This window comes from Chiroxiphia lanceolata, chromosome 12 (genome assembly GCF_009829145.1).
Source record: "Chiroxiphia lanceolata isolate bChiLan1 chromosome 12, bChiLan1.pri, whole genome shotgun sequence".
Classification (NCBI taxonomy): Eukaryota; Metazoa; Chordata; class Aves; order Passeriformes; family Pipridae; genus Chiroxiphia; species Chiroxiphia lanceolata.
The window spans coordinates 17,091,377-17,113,603 of NC_045648.1; the positions used below are offsets into that span (position 1 = coordinate 17,091,377).

Consider the following 22,227-nt stretch of genomic DNA (forward strand, 5'->3'; position numbering starts at 1 on the left):
GCTTAGTGCTTTGCTTCCCCACTCAGGTGAGAACCACGTGAGACGCCCATGAATTTTAGGTGACATCCGTGGCTTAATCAGACTGGTTTAGCATGATCCAGACTGGACAACTGCCAGCAGGGGAGCTAAGAACCATCTGAAGGGAAACGACTTGAGTTGTTCCCAAGGGACCAGGCTGACAGCCTTTCTCGGCACCTCCCTGAGCAAACAGGACCTCTTGATGCTCTCTTCCTTGTCTTCAAGCCAACATCCTTCTCATGGGGAGCTGCACGTCTCACATACATGAGTCATCCTGTGCTCATCCTCAAGCAAACTATGGGACCAGGGGCTCCACAGAGGTGCTCCAAACTGTCCCACCTCGATGCCTACACATCCTAAAACTACCTGTGGATTTATCGCTCCAGAGGTGACTTACCTGAGCCATGTAGCCCAGTGTTGTCCCCTGTCCTGTCTTCTAGCAGACTGTCCTTGGTGGGAGTCCCTTGGGGGACACTGAACAGCTGGTCTGAGCATGGTTCCACTCATTGTTATTGTCTTCAGCCTTCATCACCTTCACCAGTGACATCAGGACAACTACAATTTGGACTTTCTCCTCTCTGCAGGGGTGGAGATGGACACCTGAGTGTGCAAAGAGGAGCCCAGTGAGCAGTCAGGGATGGAGATGGCCTTTGCCACCGAAGCACAGCTGAACAAGGTGACCACACGGGTCTGTCCCTGCCCAAAGCAAGTCCTCTTGCCCTGATGGTCTCTGCTGCTCTGAGGCACCAGCACCACATCCTCATTCCTGGGTTGTGGCCACTCCAACCACATCAGTCAAGGTTCCCTCTCTGCCTGACACAGGCCAGGAAAGCTTTGTTTGGTTCAACGGCTGCAGAGGAGAAGATGGGAACCTGTCCTTCCTGAGCTGGGGCAATAAATTATCTTTATCTTAGTCCAACCCTGAAGCTCCCAGGCTTGGTAGGGCTTGCAGGCAGGGATAAGCCCTTCTGATCCCATGCTGGGGATGCAGGGGGCAGCCTGGGGGTCCTCAGCCTCAGTTTTGTCCTGCACAAAGTTACTTCTGATGCTGGACAAGTCATTCATAGAATCATAGAACCACAGCTGGGTTGGAAAGGACCTCCAAGATCATCAAGCCCAACCCTTGGTCCAACCCCGCCGTGGTTACCAGACCGTGGCACTGATGCCACATCCAGTGTCATCTTAAAAACCTCCAGGGACAGAGAATCCACCACCTGCCTTGGCAGCCCATTCCAGTGCCTGATTACCCTCTCTGTAAAGAATTTCTTCCTAATATCCAACCTAAACCTCCCCTGGCACAGCTTAAGACCCTGCCCTCTCGTCTTACTGCTGGTTGCCTGGGAGAAGAGACCAACCCCCACCTGGCTACAACCTCCTGTCAGGGAGTTGTAGAGGGTGATGAGGTCTCCCCTGAGCCTCCTCTTCTCCAGATTGAACAACCCCAGCTCCCTCAGCCTCTCCTCATAGGACTTGTGTTCGAGTCCCTTCACCAGTCTTGTTGCTCTTCTTCATGCACTATGAGACTGGACACCAGAACCGAGCCAGTTAAAGGTCACTTCTGCTTGAGTTGGACTCTGCCCTTCTTGTGGGAGATGTGTTGGGAGGCACCAAATCCATCACAGTCTGTGGCAGCATGTGGGATTTAAGCAAGGTAGGGCAGGAAATTACTTGCATTGTGCCTCTGAGAGCTGTTTCCGTGCATGCAGTGACATGTCTCGTGCTGAGATGTTGGCACCTCAGCCAGAAAAGTGCCTTCAAGGGACAAAGTTCACCCTGGCCCTGCAGCCCCGTGCCCTGTCAGCTTGGCTGATCTCATTCCAGTGAAATCTTGGAAAGTCCCAGCCAAGAGCCAGAGCTCAAGCAGCCTTGAAGAAAAGCCTCTGCAGAAGGTGAAGGTGGCTCTGAGGGCACTTCCTCAGAGGGTCACCTCCTGGAGATGCTACTGAGGCTGAAACCCAGGAGCCAGCTCCAGGCTGGGCTGGAGAGGTGCCCATTCCGCCCAGGCACCATCCATTCCTCCACCATCCATCTCTCCCTTATGGATTTGCTGCCCTCCCACCCATCCCAGACCCATCAGCCAGGAGGTCCCACACGCTAGAAAGGAAAGAAAAAGGAACATTAGTGGAATCATGCTGTTCCTGAGCAAGGTATTGCCATCCCACAGTGAGGGCACGTTCATGGGGGAGCTGCTGCCCTCCCAGACCCAGCAAAAGAGCAACACACTGATCATCCCAGAAGGATTTATTGGCATGGCAAGGTGAAATGGAGCCCTAAAGGTCTCCACAGGGACCTCTGGAGGGTTTTCCAAGCAGCCACAGTCCATGGCAAACGTCCTGCTTTGCAGACCCTCACCTCCTCCGCTTCCGAAGTCTCGTGCTGGGCTGCCCACCCCGCTTGCCCCTGGTGGGAAGCATTGATTTGGGGCATTCCCACTCAGACTCTAGGCTGGGGGTCTCGGAGTGTGCTGGGCTGGCAGGGGGGGTGGCAGGAGGGGGTGTTCTGGGGGAAAGGGCCACAGCAGCCACTGGGACCGGCAGTTCATCCTTCTGCGGGGTGCTGGAAGGGAATAAGTCCAGCAAGTTGGAGGGCAGCGATGGCCAGTCCATGTCTGCTGTGGAGGGGTTCTGTGGGCAGGCCACTGGCTGCACCAGGGTTCCCACAGCAGAGGCAATGGTGGCCAGGGACTGGGACGTGGCCCGGATCTCCCGGGTCATGGCCACTAGGTGCCTGTTTGCCCTCTGCTGAGCTTGCAGGAGGCGAGTGCCCATCCTCAGGAACTTGTCTGCCTGCTGCACGTTAGACCTGGCCCAGCCACCAAAACCTTCCTGCAGGGAGGCCAGAGAGTCCTGGATGCTCCTGGGAAGAGGCACAGTGTCCCCATGGGCTGAGCCTGAGTCTTCCTCTGCTTCTTCCTCCCTCTGCATCAGAAGAGCTGGAGCTGTGGGTAGGGTGGGGGACATACCCCCTCCCTTGTTTGGACACACGTGTCCTTGGCCACCAGAGGGGTCCGACACAGGGGCACAGGGCTGGTGATGGGCCAGCAGGTCCACGGGGAGATCTCCTTGTGGTTGGCAATCCTCCCTGGGATGTTTGAGGTCAAGGATCACAGTGTTCTCGTCAGACAGGGAGTTGTGCTGGGAAGTGGAGGTACCTGTTGCTGGAAGCAGGGACGAAGGAAACAAGAGGAGATAGTCAGGGCTCCAAGGGTCCTCAGAGCATGACTCGGTGAGGTGGAGAAGGGAAACAGAGGTATGATGCCTACCATGCAATGGAGATGCAAGTAGTGGGGGGGGGGGGGGCAGATTGTCCCCAGAAAACCCCAAGCGCCATCCAGGACATCACCCCTGGACTCCCTTATGGACCATCCATGGCACATGAGCTTGCCCTGGGAAGCTCAGTGGTGGACACCCATAGAAAGCCAAGGAGGTCATAGCCCAGGTCTGGAGACAGCAGATTCATCCCAAGGGATCCCCCATGTTCTCCCCCAGTGCGTTTGGGGAGCACCCACCATACTCTGCAAGGGCAAGAGACACCATTGCTTTGGAAGTGATGGGTGCAACAACAACATCCCATCCCTGGGAGAGGCTGGAATGTGCTCAAGGCGTGAGCAAAGGCTGGGTGGGGCACAGCTCTCTCAAGTCATAGAATCACAGAATGGTTCCAACCTGCAGGCCATGGGCAGGGACACCTTCCACTAGAGTAGGTTGCTCAGGGCTCCATCCAGCCTGGCCTTGAACACCTCCAGGGGTGGGAATGGGATCAGTCACGATGTTGAAGGAGATGAGAAACCCATGGAGAATGTGGTCTACACAGGGGTTATAACCTTCATCTCTGCTTTCAGTTCCCCCCTCCCCAACCCACCTGGCCAAGTGCCTCCTCACCTGGGTGCTCCGTGACGCGTTCCACCAGTGCCTGCAGTCTGGCCCTGCACTCAGCAAAGGGCCCAGGCACCGCTTGGTCCCCGGCTGACGGTGGCTGCAGCCGCTGGAGCTCCTGCAGCGAGCCCTTGATGAAGGGCTGCATGTCCATCACCTCCTGCTCCGTGGCGTACAGGCTCATCTTCTCCACCAGCCTCTCGCCCGCCTCCATCCGCCGCAGCACCCCCTCCACGTGCCGCAGCTCCCGCGCCAGCTCCCGGCGGCCCTGCTCCTGCCGCGCCTCCACCAGCCCCAACAGCTCCTCTTCCTCCTGACGGATCAGCCGCACCAGCTGCTCCACGCGCTGACGGATCAGCTCCCGCATCTCCCGCTGCGCCTCCTCCAGCCGGGCGGCCTCGCCCTGCAGGGACGCGTAGGTGGCCTCGAAGCCGCTCCGGCGACGCCGCAGCTCCCGCTCCATGGAGCTCAGCTCCTCCTGCCTGCGCTGGGTCTCGCTGCAGATGTCGCTGAACTGCGAGTGCTGGTTGTCCAGCAGCGCGCACGAGCAGCACAGCGCCTTCTCACACTGCTGGCAGTAGATGCTGGCAGGGAACAGGAGCGCCCTTCAGAGCCGGCACGCCATTGGGGCGGCAAAAGCAGCTCTGCTGCCCTGGGCACCATTGCCCCTGCCCAAGGGACAGTGCCAGGGAAACTGAGGCACGGGGGCTTTGCCTCACTGCACCAGCTGCAGGGGCGGCCGCCAGCCTGGGCCTTCAACCCTCCCTTGCTGCCCTCCCTCCTCCCGGGCTCCTGACAAACCCAGAGCACACACACTCATGGAATGGCACCTCCTGAGCTGGAAGGGACCCACAAGGATCATCAAAGTGCAACTCCAGGCCCTGTACAGGACACCCCAACAATTCCACCATGTGCCTGAGAGCACTGTCCAAGCGCCCCTTGAGCTCTGGCAGCCTTGGGGCCGTGACCACTGCCCTGGAGAGCCTGTTCCAATGCTCAACCAGCCTCTGGGGGTCACATCATGGGACCCAAAGAGATGACAAGAACCCACCCAGGTGAGGAGAAGCCTTCTCAGACCTACCTCACAGGCTGGCTCCTGTGGTCTGGGTTGGAGCAGGACAAGCCACCAGTCCTCCTGATTCCCTGCAGGAAGTCATTTGCAGACCCTGCCCTAATGTCCACCACCCTCTTGGCTCTGTGGCTCTCCCACCTCAGGTAGCGCTGGTGGGCCTCGAAGCACTTGGTGCAGAGGAACTCGAAGCACTCGGAGCACCAGAACTCCCCAGATTTCGTGCAGTTGTCGCAAAACAAGTCAACTCCATCAACCATCTGCTTGTAGACCCTCAGCCGGGCCTGCAGGTTGGTGAAGAGCAGGTTGTCCATGACCAGAATGCCATCGGCCTGTGGGATGGCTGTGCAGCACACGGGGCACTGCCCGACGGGCTCGTTCTTGCTCAGGCAACCCACACACAAGGTGTGGAGGCAGGTGAGGAGCTTGAGGTTGGGCGATTCCTGCTGGCAGCCCTCACAAAGGAGGAACTGGAAGTCATCTTCTAGGAGCTTGGGGAGAGAGAGGGGGGGAGAGGGTGAGGAATAAGCACTGAGGAGTGTTTTTAAGAACTTCTGAAACCTCATCTTGGGGGTAGAGGTGACCCAAAAACCCTTCTTGGAGCACCCAGTGAGTAACCACTTCCCACCAGTGATGCCCAGGACAGAGGTGTCCCGTGCACCGGGATGAGGTCAGACGGACAGGGCCCTGCTGAGCCCTCCCTCTAGCAAAGAGGAAACAGTCCCCCCAGCTATGGGGCTGAGGAGGGCTGAGGAGGGGCAGATCAAAGGGTGGGGGCACGGAGGAAAGAGCTGAAGACCCCCGCATGACACCCTGGTGGGGTGGGGACCATCGTCCCAGACACCGCCCCCCTCCTTTCAGCCCATCCCTCTGGCCTCGAACTTCCCTCTCTCGGCGGGGCTGGGGGGGCTGGACTGGGGACCAGTCCCATCCTCCCCACCACCCACCAAACCGGGAAGCGGAGAAACACCCCAAACTCGCATCCCTATCCCCACGCCCTGGGACAAGGGACTTCCCGGTGTGCTGGACACCCCCGGTCCCCTCACGCGGCCGGAGCCCCCTCGGCGTCCCGCCCGCATCCCTCCCGCATCCCCCCTGGACCGACCGGGGCTTGGGAGCCTGACAGCGACATGGCGGGGCGGGAAGGGACGGATCCCCGCGTCCGCCCGTGCTGCCTGCCCGGCCTGTACTTTCGGTTTCTGCGGCTCCGGGAATAACTCCTCCTCCGTGTCTGGGCGGCGGAGCCTGAGAGAGCCCGCTCACAGCCCCGCTTCCCGCCCGGAAAACGCTTCACAGCCGGCTCAGCCCTTCCCGGCCATCCGGGAGGGAAGAAACCCCAAGATCCCCGCCAAAAGGCTTCTCCCCCAAGGAGAAGCACCCCCAGAAATGTGTAGCAGCGTCCCCGTCCCTGCTGTGCTTCGGACGGGCACTGACAAAGGCGGTTTCGGTGCCCTTTGCAGGCCCTGGGGGAGCTCGGGGGCTGTCCCTCCCTCCACCTTGGAGAGGATTTCCACATCCCTTTGTCCTGTATTCTGGTCCTCTGCTCCTTCGTGCAGGGCATCGGTACCCCCAGCCATCTGCATCAAGGGGACCATCATGAAAGGGTACCACCATAAAGAGGGGACCACCATGACTGGGGGACCACCACACAAGGGGGACTGCCATGAAGAGGGGACCACTACAAATGGGGGGCCATCAGGAGTACTTGGGGTTCACCTTTCCTGGCACCCCCAAAGGGAGAGGGCATGGTAGGACACTACTGTCAACTCCTCTGGGGTCTTTTGATGCCTTGAGGATCCCCAAAGCCTGGCCCAGGCTGGAGCCACCCAGCCCCAGGCTTTGAAGAAGACGTTTAACAGGTGGTTTAGTCTGGTTGCAGCCGTAAAACATTTCAGTTCCAAACATTTCAGTTTTGGAAACATGTTAATTCTCTTTCCCCCTGTCCCATCCTCTGGTAAGGAGCCCCTCGCATGTATGGGACAGGACAGCAAGACCACTCAGGTTTGTCCCAGTGGTCCAGCAGAACATCCTGGAGCTGGTAAAGCTGCCTGGAGCTCTGAGACATTTTAACCCCTGGGGTGATGTGTGCTGTTGGGGAGCTGAGCATTCCCCAAGAGGCCACACAGCATCCTGCCAGCTCTTCCTCACCATTCCAGGACTTCATGTGTTCATCACAATCGAGACTCCTTGACTGGCAGCTCCTCCCATGCTCTGGTCTCTGCCTTGGGGGAAACTGAGGCACAGGGGGTGCAGCCACATCTGCCTGCAGAATTCACGAGCCCAGCGCCACCCAAGGCTGCACACCAGGTTTATTGTCCATCAAGAGTGGATAGAAAGGAAGCTTACAAAATAAATAAATATCTCTATATGCCTATATCCAGTCCCCGCCCCCATGGACACACCTCACAGCACACACGCAAAAGGATCTTGAAGCACAAATTAGCGCAATCACTAATTACAAACCACCGTGTGGGGAAGGCAGGTCATCCCCCAAATTGCCACCTCTGCTACTTCCCCATAAGTGCCGTTATCCCATCAGTGGTACCACGCTGGATCCCAGTTCCAGCCTGCTGGTGGCATCCCAGCCTGGTCCAGCCAGCCCTCGTGGCCCGTTTTGGCTGCCCACCCCATCCCATGTCTCCTGTCCTCAGCCACAGTGTCCCCAAGCTCTCCTCCACACAACTGCTCAGCTCACACCCCCTTCCAGTGAGATCCCTGGCCATGCACCAGGTTGTGGGGACACCAGGACATCGGTCTGTGCCCTGGTGGTACATTGGCCCAGGAAATCAAGGACAGGTTGGATGGGGCTTGGGGAAACCTACTCTGGTGGAAGATGTCCCCTGCCCATGGCAGGGGGTGGAACTTTAAGGTCTTCCCACCCAAACCAGTCTGTGATTCTACGAAACTGGAAGCAAACTGGCGCATGGTGAGGTGCCAGCTGGTTCCCGTAACGTTGCAAGCAGGGGGTGAAGAACAGAGGGAAAGCCAAGGACAAGGATGGGCAGTGGAGCTCAGCCTCAGTTTCCCTGCTCCGATGTTCACCCAACTCCCACAGCCTCCACAGGAAGGGCAGCAGGAGCTCCAGCATGGCAAGGCCCCCCACCACACAGCACGGTCCTCCCAAACGTCCCCACGCCTTGGCACACCGACAGAGACACAAGCACACGGACACGCGCCCACGCACACGCTCTATCTACGCTGCTTCATCGCCTTGATGAGCTCCTCCAGCTTCAGGGCCAGGTGCAGGTCACCCGTCACCTGCAGCCTCCCGCTCATGTAGGCACTCAGGGGGCGTAGGTCACCCAGAAAGAGGTCCTGAAGGTCCTTCTCCGATACTTGCAGAGTGACATCAGGAACGCCCTCGGGCACGCCGCGGCCAATCCGCCCGCTGCCTGTAGGACACGGTGGGTGGGAGAGGGAGAAACAGTGGGTTCAGGATCCAGCCTTGATCCAGCTGGTGTTTCCCCACACACATATTTCATGAGATTTGAGATGGGCCAGATGACAGATGGGCCTCCTCCTGGCAGTGAGACTTTGGAGACAGGAGTCCTTACACCTTATGGAGATGAATTTCTCTTGTGTTGCTCCACCAATACCCTTTAGAGTGGTCCACCTCCAAGCCCTGTCCTGCTTTTGCCATGACCACCACGAAAACCACAGGCAACCATGTGGGGATGTATTAGGGTGCTGGAAGGACATCCTCCAGCATGGCAGGGGCCCTCCATCACTATCCCCTTGTGCTGGTGTCCTACGAGAGTCAACAACTCCTGAGGTCTCCAGGCCAGCCATGAGACCTTGCTGTCAATTTTCCATCAATACTCTATTTCTGAAGGAAAAATCATGGTTTTAACTCAGAACAAATTATACTTTGGACTTCTAGGGAGTGTGGACTCAAGGTCACGGTCACCAAACTGCGTCGCTTGCCTGATGGGCCCCGGAGTGGCTTTCGTGGAGGTACCAAAGGGGTTTGGTTTGGGACCTCTGACCACTGAGCTCGGTGGGGTTCACAGCATGCAAAGGGGGTACAAGAGCAAAACACCCTCACAGCTCCAACACAACAACCCCAAAGAGTGCTGACCTGAGGAGAGGTCTATGAAGTAGGTGCTCCAGGTGCCACTGGACAGGGCGATGTTGACCTGGTAGGATGCTCCCACCTGGCTGACCAGGGCCTCGGAGAGAACAGACTCCACTGCTGAGAGCAGCTCGTCTGCACTGGGCTTCCTCTGGGCAAGGAGAGGAGTGGTGGGAGGCTCCACCTCATTCACTGTCTCCACACTGTCTGCTGGGGACAAGGGGACAGATTAGGGGACACCTTTGTGTGGTGAGCTGGACCCACCAGCAAACGTCTCCAGAGGAAAGAAACCCACTTATCCAGAATGTCTCCAGCTAAGCAAGAAGAGGGCAACTGGTCTTGCCACTTCCTGCTCCACTGTCTGCCCATGGGTTACTCTTCCCTGACTAACAGGGTGAGGAAAATTATCCCTGAAAAGTTAATGGGGCACCAATCGGTGCAGGGTTTCTGGAAAAAAATCCACATGACTCTTGGGAAACTCAGGCTCGAGTTTGCCTGATGGAAACACTGAGATATGAGTTGGTCTTGAGCCCAGGGCTCTTGCAGATCTGCTTCTGCCCTTCCCAGTGCCTTCTCCAATGTCTTGTTGAAATGGTGCTGTGCCATGTGCTGTATGGAGCTGTGCCCAAGGCAGACCTCTCTCTCCTCCCTGCTACCAGCCTGTCTGTGCTGTGCTCGTAGGAGCGTGACATCTCCCAGACTTTGACACCTCTGTCAGACAGCCAATGCACACAAAGGTCACCTGGCAGGAGGGACATCCCCCAGCAGAGGAGCAGTGACCAGGGTTGGTTACCTGCCTCCGGAGCGCCGGTCCCGCCACCGGCCAGAGCCAGGGTACTGCTGAAGAAATGGGCAGCCAGCTGCTGAATGGTGCCATCCAGCCCCTCCAGCCCCGGCACTGGTGGCACAGTGGCTGCAGGCCCCACCAGGTTCTCCCGGGGTGGCTGCAGCACAGCCTCCATGCTCAGCTCCACCCGGTCCACCTCCAGGCCCCACGACTTGGTCATGTCATTAATCTCCAGCTGGGAAGAAAGGGAGAGGTGTTGACAGCCTAGGCAGAGCTGGTTATGGCCATGGAGACCACCTCCCCACCATGGCACCCCCAACCATTGGCGTCCTATAGCTTGTGCTGCTGCTGCCCACCAGTGGGGTGTTACACCAGGCTCAATAGTCCTCCTTCTCCTCCAAGCTGTCAGCTCTCACATCCAAACCCTCCTCCCCCAGTTTCTCTCCCAGCTTGGAGGAGGCTGGGACAGGGGAGACAGCTCTGTCTTGTTCCTCTTTCCATGGTTCTTTTCCTTGCTCCCTCTTGGGCAACACATCCTGGCTTGGTGCTCCATCAGGCAGTATTTCTGGCCTCCAAACCACCCCAGGCACTCCAGAGGTATTCCCCAGTCTCCTTTTACATCACCCCTTACAGAAATTGAACCCACAAGATCTTGGCCTGGCCCAGGCTGACTGCAGGCAGGACTCACTGCCCCTCTGTCACTACCTTGTCCTTCTTCTCTCACCCAAAGCCCTTTCCAGTCTCCCTCCAGACATTTTCCTGATGGAGATAAGGAGGTCCAATCACAACACGTCAGCCTTTCTGTGCACCCAAAGCCCTCAGAGATCAGCCACAGAACTCTGGAGATCTGAAAACATCTGCTCCCTGCTAATCACCACATTTTCCCAGCTCCCTTCCTTGTCCAGGTCTGTGGCCAGATGGACTTTCAGCAGCTCCATCTTTTCCTTACTGTCACTTCGGCACCACGATCCCAGGGGTTTGGGTGTCCTGGGGGGCTCTCAGGCAGTCCTCACCAGCAGCTGCTCCCCGATCCTCAGCTTCTCCACCTGGATCTCACGGAGGCTCTTCTTCATCAAGGTCTTGGTCATGGCGTTCTGTGCTGTCATCCGGGTGGCCGCAATGAGGTCCTTCACCATCATGACGGACAGCACGGGGTCCCACACCCGGAATTGGACATCGGCACCCATGGAGATGATTGCCCCATCCTTGGAGGTCACCTGGGGCAGAAAGGAGTCAGGATCTCTTTCCCCTCTCTGCCCCATGGCCCTTGTGTGTAGATCCTGGGAGCAAAGGCACTCCCAGATGTCTTTATTAAGAGGATTATTGGAAACAAAACCAATCCAAATAATTAATTTTCAGCTAGCTTGGATGGTGAGGACAGTTTCAGGTATGGGCTGCTATTTAAAGACATCTGGGAAGGGTAGGGATTGATGGTTTTGGGATGTCTCCAGCCAGGAACACCCTCTGAACAAGGCGAGAGGAGCTTTTTGACCTCAGGCAGGTGAGGATTCTGACTACACAGCACCAGCTACAACATCCCTGGCCTTGCCAGGAGGAGCTGAAAGCTGGGTCACCAAGGGTCAGACCATCCCAAAATCCACCGGCTCTGGGAATTTGAGAGCTATTTCTCCATCCCACCCTGAGGGATGGCAGTCACCTTGCAGGGGGGCACGTTGAAGGCCCTCGTCCTCAGATCCACCCGCTGCCAGTGGTCGATGAAGGGCAGCAGCAGGACCACGCCAGGTCCCTGCGGCGCCTGGATGCGGCCCAGGCGGAAGATGATCATTCGCTCGTAGGTGGGCACGACCTGGAAGGGGAAAGTTTAGACCAGGGCAGGAGCAAAACCCTGGATCCTGCAACGCCAGGACCGGGGCAGCTTGTCACTGTCCCCTTATGGAGGTTGGTTGTCATGCCACTCCTCACCTGCTTTCCTCACTTACCTTCAAGGCAAACCACCCTGAGATGGGGAAGGTGACAACCATCAGCAAGAAAACCAAGGAGGTGATAATCCCATGGCAGATCCAGGACAGCCAACCCTGGGAAGTGTCTGCAAGGAGGGTGAAAGGGGGATTTACCTGCTCCAAACCCCCCTGCCCTGTCCATGAACCCTCACTTAAGCCTCTCCCCTCCCTGCACCCTGTAGCCAGGGCAGCCAGCAGTGTGGGGGACACCCAGCCAGTGCCACACCCTACAGCACTGGGGGCAATAGGGAGGGAGGCAAAAACTCCCCTCTAGGTGTGGGAGTCACCTGTGGTATTCCCAGCCATCCCAGGGGCTTGGGGCTCACCTATGGCATTCCCAGCCGGTCCCAGTGGGTCTTGCTTGTCTCTGAAGCAGAAAAAGCCCTTCTGAGCACCATAGAACCCGATGCTGGACTGCTGGAAGCGGTCAAAGTCTCCCAAGGGAAGGGCTTGGTATCCCGACCGGCTGAACATGGTGCTGGTGCCTCGCACAGGGCCTTGCTCCTGGTGCTCCAAGGTGCTCCTCTAATCCTGACTCCCTGCTGCCATCGCGGCCACCTCCGTCCCTGTCACCGTCTCCCTGCCGTGAGAGATGCAGCTGACAAGCCCTGCCGTAGTCACATTACGGGAGGACATTTGCTGGAAGAAATCCAATCCTTCAGGGGCTTCCCTGGCCGGAGTCTCACCCCAGCTGAGGTGCTGGAGGCTTCACATCCTCACGGAGACCCTCAGGGCTCCTTCCTCTGGGCAGGAGCCGAGCCGGGAGACAAAAGCTGCGACCCCGCGGTCACTCCTCACTTCGCACCCCCTCGGAGCTGGGGGTGACCCCGGGGCGTCCTCGTCCGCCAGCCCCGTGGCCGCGGGGAGCGGAGGCCGCGCCGAGGATGCTGAGGGGAGGAAGGAGGGAGCCGCTATCGCTTCCTGGTCCGCTCGTCATGTGGCTGCTGACGGCACAGGGACGACACGGCTCATGGCTCACGGCTCGGTGAGTTGTTCCGGAGAGGCCCTGCCAGGGAAACGCTCCGCCGGCCACGGGGAAGACGGGGGCCTCCATCACACATTCACACCATGGGGGGCTCCGCAGGGTACCCCGACCCCACGGGAACAGGAAAGCGGGAAAGGTAGTTTTCCCAGGAATTGCTGCTCCGGCGTGGCCTTCCCGCCATGCCAAAGCCCCCCACTCTCCCTCTCGCCGGCTCAAAGGGTAGTGGAGATCCAAGAGCGGCGCTGCCGAGGATAGGGGATGACAATAGTGAGGGTTTAAAGCCCCCCTCGGCTGAAGTGGGAGCCTGACACTGCCCCGGAGAGAGCAGCAGCTCTTGCAACCGAGACAACACCGGACAGCACAGCTCGGGGGTCCTACTTAACAGCTGGAGCAGAGCTTTGCCATCCGAACCCCTCTCGGAGCCAGCATCCCCCTGGTGCCAACATCCTCCCGGGACCAGCATCCCCACTCCGGTACCAGCGTACCCCCGGTGCCGGCTTGCCCTCCCTCCCGGTGCCAATATTCCGCCCCATTACCAAGATCCCCCCCTTCCCTGCATTTCCGCCTCCCTCGGATTTTCCACCGGTACCCCCAGACAGAGGGCAGGCAGAGGGTGGGAGCGGGGAACCCCCAACTCACTCCTTTCCCACCCACCAGATCCCTCGGTCCCTCCCGGCCCGGGCCGCCCCCCCCCTCCGTGCCTTCCCCGCCTTTTTCCCACCAGCTCCTCCTCCTTCCTTTCCAGCCAGGCTGAGGAAACGAAAGTGGACTGGGACGGCTGTCCCCTCTCGCCGCTCTCATGCCCGACAATCCCGTCGCGGCCCGGCCGCCCGGCCCCGGCCCCCCGGCAGGTAACGAGGGGCTCCCCGCTTTCCTGGAGAGGGAGGCGGGATGGGGAGGAGGGCAAAGCCCGATCCAGAGTCTCCGAAAGGGACCTGCGGGCATTGCCTGCTTGGAAGGGTGCGTTGTGTATTGGTTTTTAGGGTACAAAACCGTTGCAGGGGGGAGGTGATAAGTGGGATACTGGCTTTGTTGGCGGGGGGGTTTCTGCCCTGCCGGCCTGAGGGAGGGCTGGGAGCACGAAGAGTGGGGAAGGGGACACTTCTGGGGATAGAGCTTATGACAACATCCCAGTGCTGCCTGGGAGGTTTCGCAGGAAACTTTGGGAACCGTTGCCAGGGTCCCCCCTTTTGCCTCCGCTGCTTTTCCCGCTTTCAGAGCAGGAAAAGGCGATAGCAGCAAAACGAAAATCGTTTGTCCCCACCCCCAGTCTTGAAATCCGAAAGTCCTGAAAGGGAAGGCGGTTGGGGAGGGTGGAGGAGAGCCTCCAAGAGCCTCCCACACAGAGGGTAGGCGGGAGCACAACCCTTCGCATCCAGCGGAGAATCTCCCCGGGAGAGCACCTGGAGTGCTGCCACCCGCTCGCCCTCGGCAGGAGGGATGGAGAGGAGCCTCAAGCACACCCTGCAGCTCCCTCATCCCTCCGCTGCAGTGGTTGGGTGGAGTGGGATGCCCACAGGTGGGGCTGAGCCTCTCAAACTTCCATCTCATGAGGGTTTTTTCTCCACATCCCACCTAGATGGAGACGGTGCCACTGCTCCCATGGAGACAAGACCCCAGCCGGATACACCTGTGTGCTCACCTCCATCCCACCCTCCGGCGGTGGAAGATGACTTCCAGTTCCTCCTTTGCGAGGGCTGCCGGCAGGAATCGCCCAACCTCAAGCTCCTCACCTGCCTCCACACCTTGTGCCTGGGTTGCCTGAGTGAGAACAAGCCCGTCGGGCAGTGCCCCGTGTGCTGCACGGCCATCCCACAGGCCAACGGCATCCCAGACATGGACAACCTGCTCTTCACCAACCTGCAGGCCCGGCTGAGGGTCTACAAGCAGATCACCAGCCCTGGTGGTCCCAATTGCAGCCGGTGCCGGGGTGAAGCGGCACTGGTGTGGTGCTGCGAGTGCGAGGAGTTCTTCTGTGCCAAGTGCTTTGAGGACCACCAGTGGTGGCACAAGAAGAAGAGTCACAGAGTCAAGAAGGTGGAGGAGCTGCGTGCTGAGTCAGCCCATCAATTCCTGGAAGACACCAGGAAGTCTTGCAACCTTTTTTGCACCAGTTCCAGTCACCCCGACCAGAGCCGCGTCTGCAGGTGAGAGTGGTGCCTTGTTCCTGCATCCCATCCCGTTTCAAGGGCTTTGGGGCTGCTGCTCCAGGAGCAACCCTGCCAAAGGGGTTTCATCACCTGCCTTTGGAGAGGAAAAGCTGCAACCCTGGTGAGACCCCAGGCAGGAGCAAGTTGTGAGAGGGCTGGGGGGAATCACATAGAGCTGAGCCAGCGGAGGTTTAGGTTGGATATTAGGAAAAGAACCTGCCCCCAGAGGGTGGTTGAGCATTGGAACAGGCTCCCCAGGGCAGTGGTCACGGCCCCAAGGCTGCCAGAGCTCAAGGGGCGCTTGGACAGTGCTCTCAGGCACATGGTGGAATTGTTGGGGTGTCCTGTACAGGGCCTGGAGTTGCACTTTGATGATCCTTGTGGGTCCCTTCCAGCTCAGGAGGTGCCATTCCATGAGTGTGTGTGCTCTGGGTTTGTCAGGAGCCCGGGAGGAGGGAGGGCAGCAAGGGAGGGTTGAAGGCCCAGGCTGGCGGCCGCCCCTGCAGCTGGTGCAGTGAGGCAAAGCCCCCGTGCCTCAGTTTCCCTGGCACTGTCCCTTGGGCAGGGGCAATGGTGCCCAGGGCAGCAGAGCTGCTTTTGCCGCCCCAATGGCGTGCCGGCTCTGAAGGGCACTCCTGTTCCCTGCCAGCATCTACTGCCAGCAGTGTGAGAAGGCGCTGTGCTGCTCGTGCGCGCTGCTGGACAACCAGCACTCGCAGTTCAGCGACATCTGCAGCGAGACCCAGCGCAGGCAGGAGGAGCTGAGCTCCATGGAGCGGGAGCTGCGGCATCGCCGGAGCGGCTTCGAGGCCACCTACGCGTCCCTGCAGGGCGAGGCCGCCCGGCTGGAGGAGGCGCAGCGGGAGATGCGGGAGCTGATCCGTCAGCGCGTGGAGCAGCTGGTGCGGCTGATCCGTCAGGAGGAAGAGGAGCTGTTGGGGCTGGTGGAGGCGCGGCAGGAGCAGGGCCGCCGGGAGCTGGCGCGGGAGCTGCGGCACGTGGAGGGGGTGCTGCGGCGGATGGAGGCGGGCGAGAGGCTGGTGGAGAAGATGAGCCTGTACGCCACGGAGCAGGAGGTGATGGACATGCAGCCCTTCATCAAGGGCTCGCTGCAGGAGCTCCAGCGGCTGAAGCTGCCAGAGGCCATGGACCGAGGGCAGCCCGGGGACTTATCCGAGTGCAGGGCCAGGCTGCAGGCGCTGGTGGAGCGCGTCACAGGGCACCCAGGTGAGGACTTGCCGTGGGGATCAGATAATCATGGAATGGTTTGGGTTGGAAAGGACCTTAAAGCACATCTCATTCAATCTCCTGCCATAGGCAGGGACACCTTCCACTAGACCAGGTCGCTCCAAGCCCTGTCCAACTTGGTCTTGAACAGTTCAAGAGTTGGAACATCCACAACTTCTATTCTTCTTCCACTTCTTCTGCTCCCTGCAGCAGGAGAAGCCCAGATCCATTCCTGTGGGTCCTTATTTCCACTGGGGCCAAGATTCACTCCTTTGCTTATATGTCCAGAGCCCCTTTCTGGTCTCCCACCAGTCTAACAGGCTCTGGTGATGATGATTTTTGGGTTACCAGAGTCTCCTAAACCCTTGGGCCATCCCAGACCAAAGGGCTCTTAAAGGGAAGAGAGACCAGAGCTACCCCTTCCTTGCTGCAGCTGTCAGGCAGGTTTTTCCCAGCTTGGTTGCTGCCAGGGCCAGGGGGAAACTCTGGAGGCTCCGATTTGGGATCTCAACCCTGCTCTCTCCATTGCAGATACTGAATCCCAACCTGTACCCGTGGTCGAGGTGGCCTTGGAGAACAACCTGGTGAGATATCAGTGTTTCATCCCTGTGTGGTGCCGCGTGGGGAGGCCTCCTGCATCAGCCAGAACATACATTCTCCCTTCCTCTTGCAAGGGTCTACCTTCCCCTCCCCAGCCCATCAGTCCCATTTTTTCATCAACAACAAACCCCCGAGGATGTTTCTGCCTGGACAGAGAAGAACCTACATTGTAGCCATCATTTTCCAGTACCCAGGCATTTGCCTACCCCATCCCACTTCTCCGAGCCTGCTGCTTCATCCCTCACTTTCCACAGGGAAAACCATAACTGTAGCACAAACCTTGAGCCAAGCCACAGGGCCAGGCTGTCCCTCAGTTTCCCCCCTCCTGAGGATGTTTCTGCCCCTCACGCTGTCTGGGGACACCCCAGCCCTGCAGGGGGGTCGGTGTTCTCCAGGTCCACCCTAATGCTGTTCTGCGCTCTCTCCACAGCAAGAGGATCAAGTCCAGCCCAAAAACCAGAGCAGTTTGCCCACCTCCCCCACCAACCTCAAGGATGTGCATGTGGACAAGGTAAGAACCATCCCAGCCAGGCAGGAGCCCTTGGGAGTTGCCACCCCGGCACCTTCCACCACCTGTGCTCTCCCCTGTCCAGGCTCGCCCTGTCCCCTCATGGCACAAGAGGATGTTTCACTGCACAGAAAGGGGCAGCCAGATCTCTCCCAAAATACTGAAGCTGGAGTGTGACGACATGCCAGGCCCCAGTGATCCCAATTCCAACCGGAGGGATTTCCCAAGGGAGCCCATCACCTCCATGGCCGGACGGAACTGCAGCAGCAGCATGGATGATGCAGGTGGGGGCCGTGAATGTTGCCCTCCTTGTTATCCCATATTTTTCTCTCCATTATGAGGGTCCATTCCCAGCCTCTCTGCACCCCCAGGCACTCAGAGCCTTGGCCAACCTCCCCTGGGTGACAGAAGCAGAGGGTGGGAGCTGCTTCCCAGGGAATAAATACAAGAGCAGTACTCGGGGCAGACATGGATGCTCCATCCAGCTCCATGTCCCACTTTCAAGGTAGCCAAAATCCAAGCTTAGGGAAGAGCATATCAGCAGGGAAAGTGCAGAAAGGCTTATCTGCCTCCTGCTCCAGGAGTAGTAAATTTTCCTGGAGCAAAACCCACTATAATTCTTAGGAAAACACATTTTCTTCCCTGAGCTGAGCCAGCCTCACTGCATCCCGCAGCGAGGAATCCTGGGATCAGCTCTGCAAACAGGATAGAGGATGAAATGCACCTTCTGAAGAGGCTGGTGCAGGATCCACGGGGTGAAGCAGCAGTGGAAGGGTTGCCCCCACCTTGGGGTGCATCCAAGGGCTGGGTGGTTCATGGTCCTGCGGCAAAACTCAGGAGAGTTGATCTGGTGGCATCCAAAATCACAGTCTTGGAGCTTCAGCATCCTCCTGTTCCTTCCACAGAAATCACCAGCATTGTCATCGGCAGCTCGGATGACAGCGAGGAGGACACGGTGGTGAGTGTAGTGCCAGACCTCCCTCCTTGAGCTGCATGGCCAGAGAAGAGGCGGCCGCATCCCGTCGTCTCTGGGTGCCTTTCCCTTTCCTCCAGCTGTGCTTGGAACCAAGCCTTCTCCTTCCCAGCAGCACCCAGAGACCTGCTTATGGTTATCTCTTCCACTTCAGGTGCTCCCAGGTGGCAGGGCATCCAGGCCATCCCCAATCTAGTTCTCCCAGGCCAAGACCTTTGCTCCTGGTTTTCTGGAGCAGCCATAAACCCCGCCTTGGTCTGCTCTGAGGTTGGATCCCCCGAGGCAAACCTTCCCAGTCGGTCCTTGTGGCTTCCTGAGAGGTGGTTCTCAGCTTAAAACCAATCAATTTTGATCTAAAAATCAAATTTGTGAGTTGAATGTAGCATCCGTGCTCGCAGAGTTCATTGGCCCTGTACCAACACGGGCTGAGACGCTCCCGGGAGCCACCAGAGCAGGGATGGACCACCTGAGCACCCCCAAAGGGACATTGCACAACTCTGGTGCTGCAAACTGGTGTGTGGCAACCAAATGGCCTTGGCTGAGGTGGTGAGATGATCCAAAGGGGGGGATCCTTGATGAGATACCATGTCACCATCATGAGAAGGGGATCCGCTGGGAACCAGAGGCAAGTGCGGCTGATTTGGGATCGGGAAGTGGGGTTGGTTTTCCAATACTGGCTTAATAAGGGGTGAACACTTTTTTTTTTTGTATAAACTAATGCAGAGTCTCTTCTTGCTCTTTCAATAAAGCTGTTCTCAATTAAACCCCAGCCACTGCTGGCTTCCTTATTCATTTCCTCCTGTCCTGTTTTTCCTGGCTCCTCTGATTCCTTTCTAACAAAGGGAAAAAGAGAGTTGTGGGGCTAAAACCTGTCCCCAGTGCCTGCTGGTGGCAAAAAATCCCATGGCTGGGGCTTTGGGGCATGCTAGCAGCTTACTGGGAGAAATCCCTGAGTGAACCACGTGTCGTGTAGTATGATGTGGATTTAAGGGTGTAGCAAAGAGAGGTGCTAGGGGTAAAAATCCCACATTCCCTGAGCTGAGGAGCCTGAAGTTGTCTGTCCAGCCATGTTTCCACCACTCCTGGGCTGCAGGTGGAGTTGCAGAGAGCTGGTGTGGAGGGAGATGGATGTCCCATCGCTGCAGGATACCCAGGAAAGAGGTGCAGGATTGTCCTGGAGGGAAAGAGGGAAGGAAACCAAGGTTGGAGCCTCTTGAATGTGTTGCTGTCCTACTCCTCCTGTAGGGAGATACTCACTGTGGATGTCCATCCCTGCTGATGCTGGGCAGGGGCTGGTGGTGTGGCTACTTTTGTTCATCCTTGGGAAGCATTGCTGTAGGCACTGGCTCTGCTGAGCCTGGAGAGGCCCCAAACCTCCTTCTGACCTGATCCAGTCTTCCTGATCCAGTTTCCTCTAAACATCAACAAGATCTTTAAGTACCTCATGCAGTGAGGTTGCTCAGGCATGTTTATGTCCCTCCATGATCTGCATCCATACGAGATGAACAGCAAGGGACAGCAATCTCTGGACCTGTGTGTTAGTGCCTGCATCCCAACCCTGCTCAGGACAAGCTGGATTCAGGGCTCTGCTCTTGATCACTTGTTTCTGACCCTGTTTTTGGGCTCTCAACAGGGCTCCCCATGGCCAACCCACTCCAGACACAGGACACACCCAGTGCCAAGACATCACACCTGTGGTTTTTGTGGCATTGCCACAAGCAGATCCCTGTCCATGGCCAATGGTGCTCCCAAGGGTACTCCTCATGCCTTCCCAGCCAGGCCCAAGCAGGCAGATTGTACTTGGATCCCTTCTCCAATCTCTTGCAGGCCTTCAGCGAGGCCAAGGACAGCAAGAAGCCCTCCAGCCCCACATGGTCCAGAAGTGGCACCTCACCCCACAACAGCACTGGCCCCACCAGCCCCTTGGATGACAGGTTGGAACCGGGTGCTTTGGTGTTCTTCAGCCTGAAGGTTGATCCGAGAAGTGAGCATTGCCCTTCCCAGGGGCTGAGGGGCAGAGAGGGACCTCCCCAAACACTTACTCCAGCCCCGTCCTTTCCCCTCCGCAGCCCAGAACATCATGGAGATGGCAGTGGTGAATGGAGACCGTTCCTTCAGGACGCTGATCCAGACCCCTGAGTCAGTGCTGTCACTGCTTCCCGAGGGCGTCCCCTTGGAGGTGGGGGTGCAGTACCTCCTCTGGTACCTCTCCCTGCTCCCCAGACCCATCCTCATCATCTGGAACTTCTGGGGACTGGAGCTGCCTGCTCTCCTTAAAGCCCTGGATGCCACGGGCAGGAAAGTGGACTTCTGCCATGTTGTGTGTGGTTACATGGATATGTTGTCCTTGGTCAAGGACAGGGTGCCCCAGGCCCCTTCCTACAGGCTGAATAACTTGCTGAGAAGGTACCTGCAGCAGCGACTCGGAGAAGGTGCCCTGGCCAAGGCCAAGGCCTTGCAGAATCTTTGGGGAGCCCTGGCACTCCCTGTGAGCCTGGATATGGAGATGATGCTCACGCACCGCAACGCGCAGAGCTACACCCTCCTCTGGCCCTTCGTGCAGGAGAAGCTGCTCACCAAGAGGGCAGCCAAGGTGCTGGCACAGCGCAACCTCGTCCTCCGGGATCTGGAAGAGGAGTGAGCACAACCACGGGGTGAGCTGAGCTGGCCAGGTCTCAGGTTAACTGCACCACGGATGCAGGGACGCAAGGATGCTCACCAGGGACACAAGGATGCTCACCAGGGACACAAGGATGCTCACCAGGGACACAAGGATGCTCACCAGGGAGGCAGGGATGCTCACCAGGGGTGCAAGGTTGCTCACAAGGAATGCAGGGAGGCTCTCAGTAGCATTAAACAGGACTCCCAAACCTTCTCTGCTCCCAGCATTGGGCTTAAAAGGATCAGGCCCCTTGACCAGCTCTAGGGGGAAGAAATAACCTAATGGAATTAACATCCTTATAAAATAAATGGCACAACACAGGCCAGTGCAATTTAATGGGGCATCTTTCTTCCTCCTTTTTCCAGCCAGGCAGGAGGGGAGATGCTTGGCGTTCTCTTCACCCTGCCTTGCTCCCCGCCCCTCGGGACCTCCGCCCAAGGCTGGATGTGGCCCTGGTGACGGTCGGAGGCGGCCACATCGGGTGTCCCCCGACAGGGCTGTGTGTGACACGGCAGTGAGGGGCACATGCCACCAGGTGTCCTCTTTGTACAGCCGCACACGGGCTGGAGCACCGGGGCTGGCGCCGACCTTGGGGCACTCACACTCACTGGTGCTCACACTCACGCGTAAACTCAGTCGTGCACAGTCACTTGTGCACACTCACACTCACTTGTGCACACTCACACTCACTTGTGCACACTCACACTCCACTGTGGACATAAACTCACTTGTGCACTCACACACTGTTGCACACTCACTTGTGCACGCTCACACTCCCTGTTGCACACTCACACGTGCACTCACACCCACTTGTGCTCGCTCACACCCACACGTCTCACACCACCCGCGTCCCCAGGGCCCACCAGTGCTCCCTCCTGTGCCTGGGGGGCACCGTGGCCATCACTGAGGTGTCTGAGCTGCTGTGCTGGGCACAGAGCGAGAGGGGTGGGAGGGGTGAGCAGGTGCTCTGGGGGGCTTGAGCTGGGTGAAGGTGGGCAGGGAGTGGGAGGATGAGCAGGGAAGCGTAAAAGTGGGCAGGGAAGGTGTAGGCGGGCAGAGAAGGGTGAAGATGGACAGGGAAGTGTAAAAGTGGGCAGGGAAGGTGAAGGTGGGCAGGGAAGGGTGAAGATGGACAGGGAAGGGTAAAAGTGAGCAGGGAAGGTGAAAGTGGGCAAAGAAGGGTGAAGATGGACAGAGAAATGTGAAGATGGACAGAGAAATGTGAAGATGGACAGGGAAGGGTGAAGATGAACAGGGAAGGGTGAAGATGAACAGGAAAATGTGAAGATGGACAGGGCAGGGTAAAAGTGGGCAGGGGAGAGTGAGAGTCTCCTCTCCAA

At 58.2% G+C, this 22,227-nt stretch overlaps 3 protein-coding genes across 12 annotated transcripts; 1 reads left to right on the forward strand and 2 right to left on the reverse strand.

Moving 5' to 3' along the window:
* Positions 1-2,260: 2,260 nt before the first annotated feature.
* LOC116792741 (protein PML-like) lies at positions 2,261-6,218 on the reverse strand. Of its 2 annotated transcripts, XM_032699967.1 has the most exons (4): positions 6,068-6,218; positions 4,975-5,453; positions 3,900-4,477; positions 2,261-3,175 (listed from the first exon to the last, which is right to left on the reverse strand). In XM_032699967.1, the coding sequence occupies exons 1-4, from the start codon at positions 6,092-6,094 to the stop codon at positions 2,367-2,369; spliced, it is 1,893 nt and encodes a 630-aa protein (XP_032555858.1). In that variant the 5' UTR covers positions 6,095-6,218; the 3' UTR covers positions 2,261-2,366. The 2 variants fall into 2 exon arrangements, with proteins under 2 accessions (XP_032555858.1, XP_032555857.1); XM_032699966.1 differs by lacking the exon at positions 6,068-6,218 and having other exon boundaries at positions 4,975-6,025.
* A 1,032-nt stretch (positions 6,219-7,250) lies between these two features.
* Positions 7,251-13,452, reverse strand: STOML1 (stomatin like 1). Of its 5 annotated transcripts, none has more exons than XM_032699973.1 (8): positions 12,469-12,725; positions 12,109-12,362; positions 11,762-11,868; positions 11,479-11,628; positions 10,835-11,038; positions 9,828-10,056; positions 9,041-9,241; positions 7,253-8,354 (listed from the first exon to the last, which is right to left on the reverse strand). In XM_032699973.1, exons 2-8 carry the CDS (start codon positions 12,254-12,256, stop codon positions 8,152-8,154), a joined length of 1,242 nt encoding a protein of 413 aa, XP_032555864.1. In that variant the 5' UTR covers positions 12,257-12,362; positions 12,469-12,725; the 3' UTR covers positions 7,253-8,151. The 5 variants fall into 5 exon arrangements, with proteins under 5 accessions (XP_032555862.1, XP_032555864.1, XP_032555863.1 ...); XM_032699970.1 differs by lacking the exon at positions 12,469-12,725 and adding an exon at positions 13,422-13,452 and having other exon boundaries at positions 8,152-8,354; positions 9,041-9,244; XM_032699969.1 differs by having other exon boundaries at positions 8,152-8,354; positions 9,041-9,244; positions 12,469-13,232.
* PML (promyelocytic leukemia) lies at positions 12,693-21,204 on the forward strand. Of its 5 annotated transcripts, none has more exons than XM_032699959.1 (10): positions 12,693-12,767; positions 13,513-13,618; positions 14,347-14,914; positions 15,567-16,144; positions 16,676-16,728; positions 17,175-17,255; positions 17,338-17,536; positions 18,158-18,210; positions 20,053-20,209; positions 20,295-21,204. In XM_032699959.1, exons 2-10 carry the CDS (start codon positions 13,567-13,569, stop codon positions 20,864-20,866), a joined length of 2,313 nt encoding a protein of 770 aa, XP_032555850.1. In that variant the 5' UTR covers positions 12,693-12,767; positions 13,513-13,566; the 3' UTR covers positions 20,867-21,204. The 5 variants fall into 5 exon arrangements, with proteins under 5 accessions (XP_032555850.1, XP_032555853.1, XP_032555854.1 ...); XM_032699962.1 differs by having other exon boundaries at positions 20,053-20,159; positions 20,295-20,454; XM_032699960.1 differs by having other exon boundaries at positions 12,714-12,767; positions 13,517-13,618.
* Positions 21,205-22,227: the final 1,023 nt, after the last annotated feature.